This window comes from Micromesistius poutassou, assembly GCF_964030765.1.
Source record: "Micromesistius poutassou genome assembly, chromosome: 19".
Lineage (NCBI taxonomy): Eukaryota > Metazoa > Chordata > Actinopteri > Gadiformes > Gadidae > Micromesistius > Micromesistius poutassou.
Genome location: NC_140289.1, coordinates 10042137 through 10057806, shown reverse-complemented (window position 1 = coordinate 10057806; position 15670 = coordinate 10042137). Strand labels below are relative to the sequence as shown.

The following is a 15670-nucleotide window of genomic DNA, read 5'->3' as shown; positions in this document are numbered from 1 at the left end:
GTCCCGGTAATGAGGAGTACCATCCAATGCATGCGGGCCTAGTGGATAGCAGGAGTGAGCGACAGCAGACCAGAGCCTGGATTACTGTCTCTAGGTTACGAAGAGGATCACTTTTATTTTCAGATATTAACATCGGTGAAAGGGAACACAATTCGGACTATTCTCTAAAGACTCTTAATAATTAAGTTTTATTTTCTTATTTTTTGAGATATTGTTATCATTAGTAAATGCCACAGGTTACTAAACCGTACTTTTACATCCAGCATCAGGCGTGGTTAGGATTTACACAACAGGTAGGGGTGCCAGGCGTGCATGCATCATGCACTAGTGTCACATGGTCAGACCCCATGTCCACGCCTGCAGAAGACCCTCAGCCATCCCCACTCCATCCATCCAGTCCATCCATCTTGAGCCCAGCAAGGATAGCCCCCTGCACCGGGCCCCCGGGCCATTCCATCCACAGCTATGGTAAGCGTGGCCCCGTGAAGGGTAGATGGATGGATGGAGAGAGAGAGAGAGAGAAAGCGAGAGAGAGAGAGAGAGAGAGAGAGAGAGGCCATGCGAATGGACATTCGGAAAACGTTCTGAGGTAACCACCAAATTGATGGAGGAAAGGTATTTTAAAGGCCTCGGTTGAAAGAGCAAGAGACGGAAGGTTCTGTGACAACACTGCGGTAAAACTAACTTTAAGTTCATTGCTACGATACTGACCACCAGTTATGGATGGTTGCCATGCAACCATACATAGTTGCAGTTAAGTTACTTGTGTGTGCAAAAGGAGATTTAAAATGAAAAAAAAGATCTCTGGACATGTGCTCTACATACTCAAGCAAGCATCTAAACCCAGTCAAATAAAAAAAAAAAATGAATACAATTTAGAGAAAGATATCTACATTTGTACATTGGCTTTCAGTTATGACCAAAAATGACCCTATAATACATTGAGAGAAAACAAGTCATTGTGTTTAATTGTCGCTGTCTCATCAATGTCTGGATCCACCTACACACACTGCAGCGTCTTGACTGAAAACAGAATGCTTAAAGAGACACGACGCACTAAATCACTTTTGGCAGTTTGCTGCCATCTTGAGGGTACAGTGTAAATGGTAGACTGCTCTAGGTATGCTCTGATTTGCACCTAAAAAACATTAACCTTACTTTACAACAAAATCCACCCTGTGTGATTTTCTCTTTAGATGGCTGCAATCTAAAAAAAATGGTGTAGTGTGTCGTTACTCTTTTTTAAATTCACTCTCATTTTATATGTGCTGTTTACCAACACAGTGAAGAATGTTGTTTTTTTGCCAATTCAATGCTTGATCTGTGAATGTCTGTCTCTGTCTATCTTCTAAGTCTCGTCATGACAATGATTTTTAGCAAGAGCATTTTAATAGAAATCATGAAATTATATTATACTTATTATATGCTTATATGTTATTACAATAAGTGTCTTTATAATTTATAATCCTTTGATGAGCATTATGTTTTATTCAGATAATTGTGATACTATGCTTTAAATAAGGAGCCTACATTCCATGCAAATGTAAGATTTGGAAAACATTGACTCTGTAGGCCATAGATTTGAGGTGTTAAATGTGAGTGCTACGTTCTGTTTTGTCTCTTGGTCTGTCTTTTTGTATGCTGATTGTAGCCTACTGAATGTTTAGCCCATGAGTGCCACTGTGTTGCCTGGTCTGAGAGTTGGATAATGCATGGGTAGTGTACTGCTGGCCTGCCTGCATAGATTCACCTCACCCTAGCTTCTATGACCAGTAGGGATTGGTTTTGCTATCGACCTGTAACGGTCACATTGAATAGAGGTTATGTTAACTTCCTTGCTTAACCTTGCTTAGTTTTTTGCGTTTCGCTGTTATTACAAGCCTAATTTATATAATTTATATTAACTGCTGGATACAGATACTTGGTCAACAAGTAACGTTTTGTGTGTAGTGTTGCCTATGAGTTTTGTCCGTTTATTTGTCATGGACATTAGGATACATTGTGAGAACAGGAACACAGTAAATGCTGGACACTGATATAAGCTGATAGTAATCATCAGCCATGAAATACAACTGAATAAAATAATTAAACTAAATGATGGGTCCAGCCCACTCCTCTGTGGAGCTCCTCTTCATAACAATATACTTCTCAGTCATTTCATAGAAGTGTGAATGAAACAATAGGCGTTGTACCATAGGTTAACGGTAGGTATACAGAGAGACAGTCCTCATGGTGTGTATGTGTGTGTGTAAATGACGTGTTTCACTCCGTATTGCTTCCCTAACTGCTGTCGCTTGCCTCTTCCAGGGATCCAGTTTCGCCTCCCCTCCTCCTGCAGCGTGGACAGGGCTCAGCCGCCCCCAGGTACCCTTCTAGCCTCCCTGCTATTTCCTCTGCTAGGTAGAATTACCCGCTGGCTGTAGGCCCATGCTGCACCTTAACTCTGTTCTGTAGAGCGGCTGTATTGTGCTAGTGTATAAGAAATAGCATATTGGTTAATTGAGTTGAAATGTTAAAGTGCAATTGTAGTTTGTCTGTCTTTGTATGGAGCTTAGGATAGGGTTTGGTCATTCATTTTCCCATCTGTTGAGAGATTAGTGGATATTTTTTCGAGGTAAACATTCATATCCAGGCTGTCTGAGCAGTCAAGCATTTTTAACAGTGGGCTGATTGTATTCAATCTGTTGCCAATCTGTCGGTGGGATTCAAACGCCATTAAGCTTCACAAAGATGTGCAAGAAACTTCAATGTAAAGCAGCAGTAGCTCAGCATACCACAGTCCGGAAACTGCTATTTTAGGTGACATTGTCATTTAAAAATTTAATGAAATAGGAAGTGACCGTATTAAATTGATAAAAAGGCAAAGCATTGAGAGCAGAGATAAGCATGAATGGTGGATTTTATCATATTAAACGTTTCTCCGCTATGAGCACGACGTGACCCACTTTTAGTCACCTCTTTTACATAATACGAACAGGCTCCAAATCTTGATCCTGTTTTTGCAGAGCAATAACGCTCCACCAAAATACATCCACTGACGGCATTTTTAAAACAACAGAATAGAATTACATAACAGGTGTTAAAAATCAGTGTGTGTATTTATTCTGGTTAAGTCGCCTTTAGTTTATAAATGTTTATGCATTTGTGTGTATGTGTTTTTGTGTGTGTATGTGTGTTAGTATGTGTGTGTCTGTCTATCTGCCAGTGCATGCGTGCACACATGATCCTGTAGAATTGATCAGCCACACCTATGACAACATTAGTATTTACAATCATTATGAAAGCCTCATTAACATTGTCTAATTAGGAAGAATCAATTGCTCTGAGCACTCAGTAGATGAAGGACTGTCTGTTGGTTTGTGTGTGTGTGTGTGTGTGTGCACGTGTGTGGTATTTGTGTGTGTGTGTGTGTGTGTGTGTGTGTGTGTGTGTGTGTGTGTGTGTGTGTGTGTGTGTGTGTGTGTGTGTGTGTGTGTCACATAGAGCCCCCTATCTTATGAAACCATTTTTTTTTGTTGATTTGTTGCAGGGCTATGAATCACTGTCTGTATCTCACACACACAAAAACAAACACACACACACACACACACACACACACACACACACACACATGCACACATCTTCAGTGATTCATGCCCATGTTTTTTTATATATAGTAAGAATGTCATCTTTTATCCTTGTTGTTCCATCACAGGCTATTTTAGAATCAACAGTTGATTTTCAATCACTAACAGCTGAAACTGACTAGTGCAGGCAAGCCCCATAGATGGATCTTATGGAAGTATGGATCTTATGGAAGATGGAAGTATATTATTGAAAATGCGCTGAGAGATGCCACAAATACAAATGCATTGTGTTTTAAATCTCACTTTCATGACAGGATTGAATGTTTCTGTGTTGGAGAATCCCACCAATAAGTCCAGCGAAACTGGAATGAATGTAATCTTTTGGACTCTTATGACAGGCTTGAAGATGACCTTTGGTGTTTTTTGTGGTTCGGTCGGCAGTTTAACTTGTCTTTCAAACTCTTCATATCTACTTACTGTTGGGCAATATGGCCTTCAAATAACGCATTTGTTTTCAATGTTTATAACATAAATGGATGTTATAAAAAATGGATCAATTCACCAAATCCAACCTAACACACATGTTTGTGTTATTTGTTTTCAATTTAAATCCAATTTTATTAAAGTATTTGTATTTAATTTTTAATATCACAATTACACTCAATTGCATTGATGGTTTGATATTATAGTGTTACAGTTTTGCGGCAGTAGGCCTGTTGAAGTCTCTTGTTACGTTGCTTCCACTGGCTCTGAAGCACAAAGCATTCCTCAACTCCAATTACATCCCCCAACTTACTTCTATTATTATATCAAATAAATACATTATATCTAATGATATTAAACAACACATTGGGATTTATCTTTTGGAAATATATATTGAAGCCATACAGCCATTCAGTTATCTAATGTATTTCATGATAATCCAACCATTTATTGCAGCCAGTTGTTGCATTATCACAATGGTGAAAAAGGGTTAGGGAAAGCAGTTCCCTGTTTATCTGTACAACGTAAGTCTTGGCTTGACCTAAAAACACTGCAAGATGTGTGGGCGCAGCATTACTCTTGACCTTGTGTAGAGGAAACAGCATGTTAGTGGGTGCTTCTTACTGTATTCTTAAGAGTCAATAGATGGGAGACAACCAATGGAATGTGTTTCATTAGGAGGCGGGCTTAGGGCCATGGGATATTGGGCAATATCCCATGATTGAGATCTCAAACTCGGGACATTGTTTTCATCGCGTGACGGTTGTCTCGTCACGCTAATAAAAACGAATAAAATAAAAAAATTGATTCACCTCAGGCTCTGTGGATAGTGGGGAAGAGCCCCTCAACCGTCGGTCTGGGGGCTATTCCCCACTATTGACCTTGCCTTCAGCGAATAATTGTGAAGTATTTATATGCGTACATATAAATATATCTACGTTTCTTTTTTTGGGATTTGGCAAGTTCAAATTTACGGTTTTGATGAAAAATTAAATGATTATAATCAATATAATTAAAAGCTAAAGATAAAAAAAACGTTTTATCACGGCGCGTGTCTGGAGTGACACTTTATTCAAGCGGCTTCACCGTGGCGTGCCGTAGCTTCTGATACAAAAAGGAAAGTTCTCATTCCCCGTTGGGTCCTGTCCAGCCGTTACCCTCATGCACCCCCACACACTCCCCTCCTCGCTCTCTCTCTCGCAGCGACACACCATGTCCACCCATCATCCGCCTGGCATCGCTTCTACTTTCAGTTATTTCAATCATTTCTCCTGACCCTCTCTTCTCCCGAGTCTGAGTTAACCCCATCCCTCCGCCGGACCGGCCCGCGGGCCAGCTGCTCTCTTACCCATGATGCATCTGTGATTCTGTTCCGCTCTGACTCTCTACACCAAAAGCTGCTTCTGACTCCCCCCCCCCTCCTCCCCCTTTCTCTCTCATTCTGTATCCATTCGTCGTACCTCATCTCCCCCCCCCCCTCCTCTACCTCCTCCAACCCTTCTGCCGCCACCACCCACCTGTGATCCATACCCCCCCCACCCTAACCCCGCCCTCCCTCCCTCCCTCCCCTCCCTCCCTCCCTCCCCACCCCGCAGATGTGTCCTTCCCCTCAGGCCACACCAAGAAGACCCCACCTCCCGTGCCTCCCCGCGTCACCCCCGCCACCCCCACCTCCACCACCCCCACCACCACCACCACCACCACCACCACCAAGCCTCTTATCTCTGTGACAGCCCAGAGCAGCACAGAGTCCACGCAGGACGCCTACCTGGAGGGCCGGCCCGCGCGGGCCAGCGGGGCGGGGCTGTGGACCACCGACAGCCTGGGCCGCGCCATCTACAACTCCACCGACAGCCTGGACAGCGGCAAGGCGGCCACGCTGGCCATGGAGGCGGCGTCGGCCGCCGGCATGGGCGGCAAGCGGCACGCCTCGCTGGGCGGCAGCCACACCTCGGTGCAGACCTGCGACAAGGCGGTGCTGGTGTCCAAGGCGGAGGAGTACCTCAAGACGCCGCGCTCGTCCATCGGCATCCAGGTGAGGGGCAACCTGCCGGCGCCCACTCTCTTGCTCTCTTATCGCGCTCTCTCTCTCTCTCTCCCTCTCTTGTCTTTTTCTCTCTAGCTCTCTCTGTATCTCTCTCTCTCTCTCTCTCCCGCTATCTCCTCCTCTCTCTCTCTTAGTCATTCTCTCCCCCTCTTTTGCTCTCTCACAGTCTCTTACACCCTCTTTCGTTCTCCCCTCCTCTCTCTCCCTCTCCCTTTCTCTCTCTAGCTCTCTCTCCCCCTCTCTCTATCTCTCTCCCTCCATTACTCTCTCCCTCTCTTTCTCTTTCTCTCTTTTCTCTCCTCGCTCTCACTTGCTCGCCCCCCCTTGCTCTCTATCTCACCCTCTATCTTCCTCTCCCACTCCCTCTCTCCCACCATTTCTCTCTCTCTCTTTCTCTCTCTCACTCTCTCTCACACTCTCTTGCTTACACACACACTGTGTTTGAATTGGACTGCTTCTTATGGGTGATTTAGGTACGCCCGTTCTTTTCCATTTGTGGCTTCCTCTCTCTCTCTCTCTCTCTCTCTCTCTCTCTCTTTCGCTCTCTCTCTCTCTCCTTCTCTGTTGCACCCTCTCTCTCCACCTCTCTCTCCCTCTCTATCTCTCTCTCAATCCCAACATGCCCCTCATCAGACAGATCTTGTTGTCCTACTTTGACTTGTGATGAGTAATCTGCATGCTGTTGACATTTGATCTGTATTCATTTGAGCGGGCCCCAGGCCAGGATGAGTAGGCCTCTATTGATCAGCTAACCCGTGGAATCAGCTCAAAGTCAAAGACAGAACAATCATCCATTACTTGATCTTGCTCAATGGAGGCTATATACCTTGATGTTGTGCTCTCTTATGGTAGACCACCGGCCACACAATGAATCATAAAATACCTCATTAGTAGAGTCATCATCATCCTCATCATCATCACCGTCATCTTCATCACCATGCTTGCCCTTGTCTTCCATGCATCCAGTATCGGCCAATCACTTCACGGCAGTACTCTCACCGTCACAGGTGAGCCAACCCTGATCTCCCCCATCCAACCCTGATCTCCCATGTCATTTCATTGATAATACTGCCTTTCAAATGTTGAAGTAGCAATGTGTTAGATTGAGCCCCTCCCAGTTAGTAGGGGAGAGACTTTCAGACTCCAAACTCAACAGTGTTCTGTCCATTCTACCTGGTTGTGCAACAGCATGATGCAAACTAGCGTAGCTCAGCTGGCTGGGTGGTGTGAGTGGGAGGGATTTGGGAGTGTCAACAGTAAGAATCTTGTAAATATAGAGAGAGGTAGTGACTGGCCAGCATGTTTTATATCAGGTTTAGGATGGGATTTTATTGATTTATTTAAATCACGATCAATCAGCATTGACTACAGATATGTCCTGGTTATTCAAAGCTACCAGCTAGTTGAAATGTTACACTTGCGACTTTGATAAGGTCCGCCTAAATAACATGCCTAAAAAAATAAAACTAAAAATATTTCAGCTTATAGCTGACGGTGGAATCATTGGAAATATTGCACCTTGTTGTTTAGGTAGATATTCTAGTAAATCCATATGCTTGCAGCTTCAATTATAAATAGAAACAGCAACACTTAGTATAATAACAGCCTCCCGTCTCGTGTACGGGACAGTGGAGGTATACAGTAAAAGTAAACCAGCCAAACTATAAACGTATTGCGCAGTAGGAATGTTGTGTCATGTTGTGCATTATGTTTAAATGTAGTCCTTCCATATTGTCATATTGTCTTCAGAGGACCCTGAAGGTGAGCTCTCCTGTCTTGTGTTCCCCAGGTGGAGTCTGCCACGGACTCAGAGTGTGAGAGCAAAGGTCTTCCCCAGTTCCATTCTATAGGCATCCAGGTGGAAGATAACAAACGGTAAGACACTGACGCACATCTAGAGATTACCAACTCTGTTTCATCAAACAGTCAGCACTCATTCCTAAAGATACAGGAACATATATATTGTGTCTTTAGTGATGTCTCATGCCATTATGGCATGCCGTATATGTGGGTTTATAGATGTTTGAGAATCGTATGTGACATGTCTATGGTGAGCTATGGCGGTCCTCTCATGGCAGATATGTGGGTTTAGTTTCAGAGTCACATCGCTCTACATGCACGTGTAACTGTGGAAAACCCTCAACGTGTCCGAATAACGGAACACCACCCAACGCCACGTGGACGTAGCACTGGTAGCGCCGGAGTGAGAGGGCACACTCCGTGAGGGCTATGCCTTCCTCAACGTAGAGTCTCCGCCTTGATACAACGCTGGCCCTCTCTTTGGGACTCGGTGTTAAACCCTGCACGGCTTCCTCCCAAACCAGCGGCGGTGGTGAGCGTTCCGGTCGTCGTTTCACGTGCTGTCTCTTCTTCCCCCTCTCCCAAAGGCACGGGCGCTTCAAGCGCTCCAACAGCGTGACGGCGGCGGTGCAGGCCGACATGGAGCTGGAGGGCTTCCCCTCCATGGAGGACAAGGGCCTGCAGTTCGGGGGCATGGGCGCCGGGGGCTTCGGCCGCCACTCGGAGCCCAGCACTCCCACCCAGTACGGGGCGGTGCGCACGGTGCGCACCCAGGGCCTGTTCAGCTACCGCGAGGACTACCGGCCCTCCAGCAGCGGGCCCCCCAGCCCCCAGCCCGACCCCTGGCTGTCGGAGCCCAGCCTGGAGGGGGCCGACGCCGGGGGCCACGGCTCCCCCAGGGCCCGGGACGGAGGCTGGTTCATGCAGCTGCTGCACGCCGAGAGCAAGCGGATGGAGGGGTGGTGCAAGGAGATGGAGAGGGAGGCGGAGGAGCACGACCTGTCCGAGGAGAGTGAGTGTCCGAAGGGTAAAAATACACATAATTATAATAATAACAATAACAACGATAATACTACTAATATAGTATCGTTATAGTCATAATATTCATTACCATTGATATATTATGGTAGCCGTTTTGGTTTGTTGCGTGGTTATTTGGGTTGTGTTGTAAGAATGGCGTCACACAATCAGAGGTTGAACAAGGTTGTGTTTAAGTGCTGCAGATACTGCAGCGAGTGAATCTAGATTTTCTCCCCATAGTTCTGACACCAGAGCTGTAATCCACATCTATTTAGAAGGTTAAGCTACTGCCAATATTTGATTCTCTATTTGCAAAAGCTCAACTCCCCCCCCCCCCCCCAAATTCGCAAACTAGCTTCAGTAAAATCACCACTGCAGATCAAGTCTTGGCGTCCGGATGATTCTGTTTGAATACCGTGCCTTTGTGTTTGAACAGCACTGGGACACAGGCCTAGGAATTCTCAATACCCTGTGTCGAAAAGAGTACATTCTCCAAAGCGAGGTGTATTATTAGCACCCGATGCAATATACACCCACTGCAGTGTCTCTGACAACACTGGTCAGCCCAGCACAATTGTGTATTAGTGTGCATGCATGCGTGCACGTATGTACGTAATATGCGTATGTATGTACGTAAATATGTACGTACGTATGTGCTCATGCATGTATGTTTGTATACATGTATGTACATACGCATGCATGTATGTTTGTATATATGGACGTACAAGCGTATGTACGTACGTATGTATGTACGTCTGTACGCATGTATGCGTTATGTGTGCTCCCCCCCCCCCCCCCCCCACCAGTCCTGGGCAGGATCCGGAGTGCAGTGGGCAGCGCTCAGCTGCTGATGTCCCAGAAGTTCCAACAGTTCTACTGGCTCTGTCAGCAGAACATGGTGAGTGGAGAAGACGTTGATACCTTCAATCTGTTGCGCTTCACAGAAAAGAACATTGTGCAACACGGGTTCCGTCCACATGCTGTAGCAGCTGACCACCTGGGTGGTGCTGGTGGTGCTACTGCGGGGGGGTAGGGTGGGGTTATCGCAATAAAAGGCAGAGCCTCCTACAATCCATTGCTGTGTGTTGCTATCGCTGGGTTTAAATAGAATCCAGGAGTTTGAATAATGAACTGCCAGCCAGGCTCATTGTTGGCCTCTTGGGGAACTGTCACAGAGAACTTTGGACCACTTTCAGATTCTAATTATTCAGCACATATTAGGAAGGAGGAGGGTTTCAGGAGGGTTTGTCTGAGTGTGTGTGTGTGTGTGTGTGTGTCTCTTTCTACCTGGATCTCTTTCCTAATTTCTCTTTTTCTTCCTGGCTTTCTTTTTCTCTATTTTCTCTTTCTCTGTCTCTATCTTAGTCTTAGTTTGTCTCTGTGTGTGTGTGTGTGTGTGTGTGTGTCTCTCTCTCTCTCTCTCTCTCTCTCTCTCTCTCTCTCTCTCTCTCTCTCTCTCTATCACCTTAAGGCACTGTCCCTCTTCTTTCTCCTTTGCTGTCTGTACAACACTGTACAGGGATAACCCTAAACCTGCCCTGCTCGGCCCCATCATGGGGATATCTGTCCCTCTCTTTCTTAACCTCTTTCTTCTCCCTCTCTTTCTTTCTTTTCGTACCCCCCCTCTCCCTGTAGATGGGGCAGTGATAAATGTAGTGTAACATTGGCAGTGACAGTTCATAAGATTGCCCTGAGCCCTCACATGTCTCCTAGCGGTTTCAGAGCCATCGCGTCCCCCTCACGGCACAGCGGACCCCACTCACAGATGGGGTCAAACCACTTCAAGGTTCAAAGGTCAAAGTCGGACATTCCATTTACTTTGATCTTGGAGCAGATCTCTCAACATGTAAATCGAACCCCTGTGTTTGTTTTATTGTTTTGGTGTTCTTTTCACTTTTTCAGGGGTTGTGGCGTATTGTGTACTTTGAGGTTCATATCGAGAACCCTTTTGGCTATGAGTCACTCACTCACCACTACGATATCCTGCAGATTTACTGAGAGTAATATTCCACACATTTTGGAAATGTGGCTTTAAATCCACCCACCATCGACACAAATCTCCAAATGTTGTGACCTTTCGTGTGATTGACCCTGGCCCCATTCACCTGCCCTGAGCCTACCAACAGTGCCTGAATATGTACGTTACACTCTCAACACTTCACAACAGTGTATTTGGTCCCCTGTAAGTGGTCCAATGTGTACATTTGTTAAATTGCAGATTAATGTTGAGACTATTTTGGTTCTTTGACCAATGCGTCATCATAGCAGACATTCCACTAATCTGAAAAGAGCCATGCATGATGAGTAAAGAAAACTAGCCTGATACTGGCATTGAGTTGTAGCAGCATTAAGCTCATTTTGCCATATTCGTTTAAGCATTTAATTTGAATCCTAACCTGCATGGTTATCAGCTGTAGAAATGAATCCGACAGTGTAACCCACCAGTGTTTCCATCGGTTGCCAAATGGCCATTGGGACCAGAGGGTGTTGTGTTTCTTATCGTCGGTCCCACTCTGTCTCCAGCTCAGACAGTGGTGTCTCTACTAAAGTCGGTTCTCTGCAGAATATAAACAGTCATCTTCAGAGGCCTGAGCAGCACACGGTCCACAGGAGATACACAAGTGCCCTGTGTATCTTGCATGCAAAAAATGAAAGTGAAAGGTGAAATATTGCTTTAAAGGCTAACATTGATCCATATAATCATCTCATAATATGACGACATCAAATATGATCTATACAATGCACAATACAGTGGAGAAATTATGTAATAATTCACACCTTTGAAAGCAAACGGTGGAACTAACCAACTGAACACTAAGCATCTCTTCGGGTTTAGGGTTAGGGTTAGACGGAGGTGGGCTCAGGGTTGGCTACGCCTGTGGTACACAAACGGGCCGATCTGTCCCTCGGTGTGTCCTGTCGCACCCCACCTTCTCCACTGCAGAAGGATCTCCCGTGCAACAGAACCAAACGCTCCCCCTCATGGCTCCGTCTGCACCGAGGAGCCTGGTGGTGTGCTGCTGCCCCACAGTGGTTACAAGAAGTGCATTCTGGGAATACGTTTAGGTTTTGTCATGCTGCAATATTGCAACGTTACAATCCCGCACTCGAGTATTTCCAGGATTTCTACATTTCTATTGTCCTACACATACTTTAATTAACATCTTACATCTCAAAAACATAAAGTATTATACAGCCGCGTAGCTCTTTGTCACAGTGGGTTGAACAACGTTGGGATTTGGGAAGTGCATAACGATTGCATTTGGAGAAAAACTAACTTTTCCCCCTCCCATCTCTGTGGGCCGTGTTCCCCTGTCGTTGCAGGACCCCGGCGCCATGCCCAGACCCACCTCTCAGGACCTGGCTGGATTCTGGGACCTCCTGCAGCTCTCCATCGACGACGTCACTGCCAAGTTTGATGAGCTGCAGCAGATCAAGAGTAACCAGTGGCAACCGGTGGAGAGCCCCGAGAAAAAGGTGAGACTGTGGAGCGTGGATTCCAAGCCCGACCGCTCAGAGCAGTCTGATCGGGGCCTTTCACTTTCTTGCGATCCGCATTCGTTTCGACCAATCATGTTGCTGGAGGCGGGTGATCTGTTAACGTATCATTGGCAACAGAAACTCGACCAGCAGCAGCAAACAGTAAAATAATTGCTATCATTTACTTACAACAGGGGAACTTATGAGAGTGATCTAACATACAAGAATAGATGCATCATAATAATAAAGGGTGAAGGATACGATGAGTTAAGGATAAGATCCATCCTAAAGCCCGACACACACAAAGCGCAAATCCACTTCATATTTGTACCCAAAAAAGGATTTCCCGTCCGTCCCGACACGGCCCTGTGCTTCGGGCTTCAGGTCCCGGTGTACAGCAGGTCGGTCGGTTTGTCTAAATCCCCGTGTCATCTCTCTAAACCCCGCCCCCCCCCCCACCCCCGTCAGGAGCGGAAGTGGCCGCCGCCGTCTTTGCCTAAGCGGCCGGCGAAGGGGCGTGGCGGCGTGACGCGGGAGCGCTCCCTGGACCTCCAGGACCGCCAGCGGCAGGAGGCCCGGCGGCGGCTGCTGGCCGCAAAGCGGGCCGCGTCCTTCAGGCAGAACTCGGCCACGGAGCGGGCGGACAGCATCGAGATCTACATCCCCGAGGCCCAGACGAGGCTCTGAGGGCTTTTTACCCAGCAGGCACCTCCCTCCTCCTCCTCCTCCTCCTCCTCCTCCTCGCGCGCCCTCCTCCACACCCCTCCATTCTGTCCATCTCGTTTGCCACTTTTTGTTTTCTTTGGGACCGTGTTGAGAGCAAGGAGATACAGCAGCAGGTGATAGGCTATTTATTGATTGATCTATTCATTTATTGATTGATTTAACTGTTTTGCCCAGAGAGAATTAGCTCTTAGCTGTACCCTGAGAACCAACTTTTAAACGGATGTCAAAATTCGGCAAACTCAATGATGAAGGGAGTGGGGTTTCCTTTTTTGGGCTGTTTGAGGGGGTAGGGTCAGGGGTCATCCCCCGAATAACTCTCCAGGTGCAGGTCCGTGGGTATCTATCTATCTCTTTGTTCCTATCGATTTTGTATGTAGGATCACTTTCACGAGGGCAGCCTCTGAGTTAAGGTGGATGGGTGTACTTTCCCCAGCGCGTGCAGAAGGGGAATCACAAAGTGCAACTTTTCTCTCACCAGCAACAGTGGTCCGGGGCTGGAAGCACCCTGTGTAGAACAAAACGAGCCTGGGCCTTCAAGGAACAGCAGCGACAGGCCACCAGCCTCTCTCTCTCTCTCCCTCGCTCCCTCTCTCTCTCTCTCGCTCTCGCTCTCTCTCTGTCTCTGTCTCTGTCTCTACATATATATATAGGGGGTGAATCCTGAGACAGGGTGACGGGAGGGTCTGGCATGGAGGCGATTGCTCGTTGCTGTTCTTTTAAAGTCAAAAGACGTGTCTCCATTTCCTGCCATGACTTTCTTTCCGTTTACGCTAAAACCTAAAGGGCATACACCGCCATCCATTGGCTCCTGCGTTGGACGATACCAAAGTAAAAACACAGACGAAAGGGTGTCCTCACATCTAATAGGGCTGTATGGCAGTGTTTTTTTGGTTTTGTTCCGAAGTTCATTTGAATGTTACCAGGCATGCCACAGCGGACGACCAACGTTGCTGAGAACGAGATGTTGATAAAGAGTCATTTTATTTGTGGTATATAAAGACGTGGGATATTTACTAAACTATTTACATTTTGGAAAATATCCATAAATATATATATATATAAATATATATATATGTATTTACATATATATATATATGTAAAGATATATATGTAATTTGCTGCCAGATATATTTCCAATTTGCAGTACAAAAACGAATACATTCAAATATTTTTTCTTTGTGAAGCTTGGGAAGAGTCTGACTGTATCGTAACAAAATGCATTTTGCACCTTAAAATAATTCCTGTTTGTATTTCCAAGGGAAATGTGGTTTATGAAGCTCATCTTGTGGTATTGTTGCAGTTGAATTGCAAGGACAGATATGGAAAATTGCCTACAGAGTACGACATTAACTTATATCAATCGCACCCCTGCGTTATTTCCTTTATTTCACAATGAAGGCTTCGAGGACCCTGTTTTTAAAATTGCAATTATAATTCATTTAATTCTACTTATATATTATATATGACCTACATTGCATTATATGGTATATGTTTGATATCTATAGTTTGACAAGTGAGTGGGTTAATTTGACAGCAAAATGGTCCTGATTAAAAGAAATCCTATCTCATTACAACATTTTAAAAAGAGACGGATAAAGAAGTATTTTCTTTATAGTGTGTTGAAGTACTCGCAGAGTAAAGAGATCACAGGTGCAAAAGACACTTTAACAATATTCAGTTACTATAGTAAATGGTGCTGCTTTTTACTCTAAAACCCTTGTCCTTTACCCAGTCCTATGTATGCGCACGTGGAGACGGTACACACGTGCACACACACACACACACACACACACACAAACACCAACACACACCACTTTTTAAATAAGAGATTCATTAATATATGGTGCCCATTGTCTCTCCAATGCATTTTGAGTAGATGGAGACTCTGGAAAAAAAAAAAGAAGAATGATCATCTTTGCAATGCCATTGGCCTCAGTACACACACAGAGACGCTCTTGTTTAGGAGAACTTAGTAGATGTTTATTTCTCTTGCAGGAGACCCATGAGGCTGTGGCGTGTCACCACCAACATTCAAAACAAACAAAGTGCAATGCCCACCTTGAGCCACAGGGCAGCCTGGAAATGAGCTGAATATACTGAATATACTGTACTGTACCCACCATACCGCACACTACCGGAAACCACATCCACCCTCCTCTATACTACCACTAGTTATCATCCACTGATAGAACAATGCATGTGAGCGGCCGATGATTTGGGCTGAGGTTTGGGGCTGATGTGAGGGGCAGAATCGAGGGGCCGATGTGGGGCAATTGTAGTGTAGTGTCAAAGGAGACACCGCGCTTAGGTTGGTTCGCAGAAGACAACTCCCTCTCTGGGTTCAACGCGTGCTATTGAATGCATTGCTTCTTACGGGCTGACAGAGTTACCCCCTCACCTGCTGATGAAGCGTTGATGGGGCACAGGGGGGCCGGTAGCCCTGCTGGCACCTTGATGAAGAAGCCTGGAAGTGTTTTCAAAGGTGTCGGCTTTGAAAAGATAGCTATGTCGTTGGACTGGACGTGCGGAGCGACGGCCTGTGTGTGTG

At 45.8% G+C, this 15670-nt stretch overlaps 1 protein-coding gene across 1 annotated transcript in view; it reads left to right on the top strand.

Annotated features, from left to right (window-relative positions):
* Positions 1-13083, top strand: part of LOC311364300 (disks large-associated protein 2-like) — a gene marked incomplete at its 3' end in the record, with an annotated part of 38817 nt that extends 25734 nt beyond the window's left edge. Inside the window, exons 7-14 of the mRNA XM_084484287.1 lie at positions 2308-2364; positions 5645-5700; positions 5743-6084; positions 7886-7971; positions 8484-8908; positions 9723-9814; positions 12241-12393; positions 12865-13083. Coding sequence (XP_084340413.1) covers positions 2308-2364; positions 5645-5700; positions 5743-6084; positions 7886-7971; positions 8484-8908; positions 9723-9814; positions 12241-12393; positions 12865-13083 — 1430 coding nt within the window. The remainder of the gene's footprint in view (positions 1-2307; positions 2365-5644; positions 5701-5742; positions 6085-7885; positions 7972-8483; positions 8909-9722; positions 9815-12240; positions 12394-12864) is intronic.
* Between the last annotated feature and the right edge of the window lie 2587 nt (positions 13084-15670).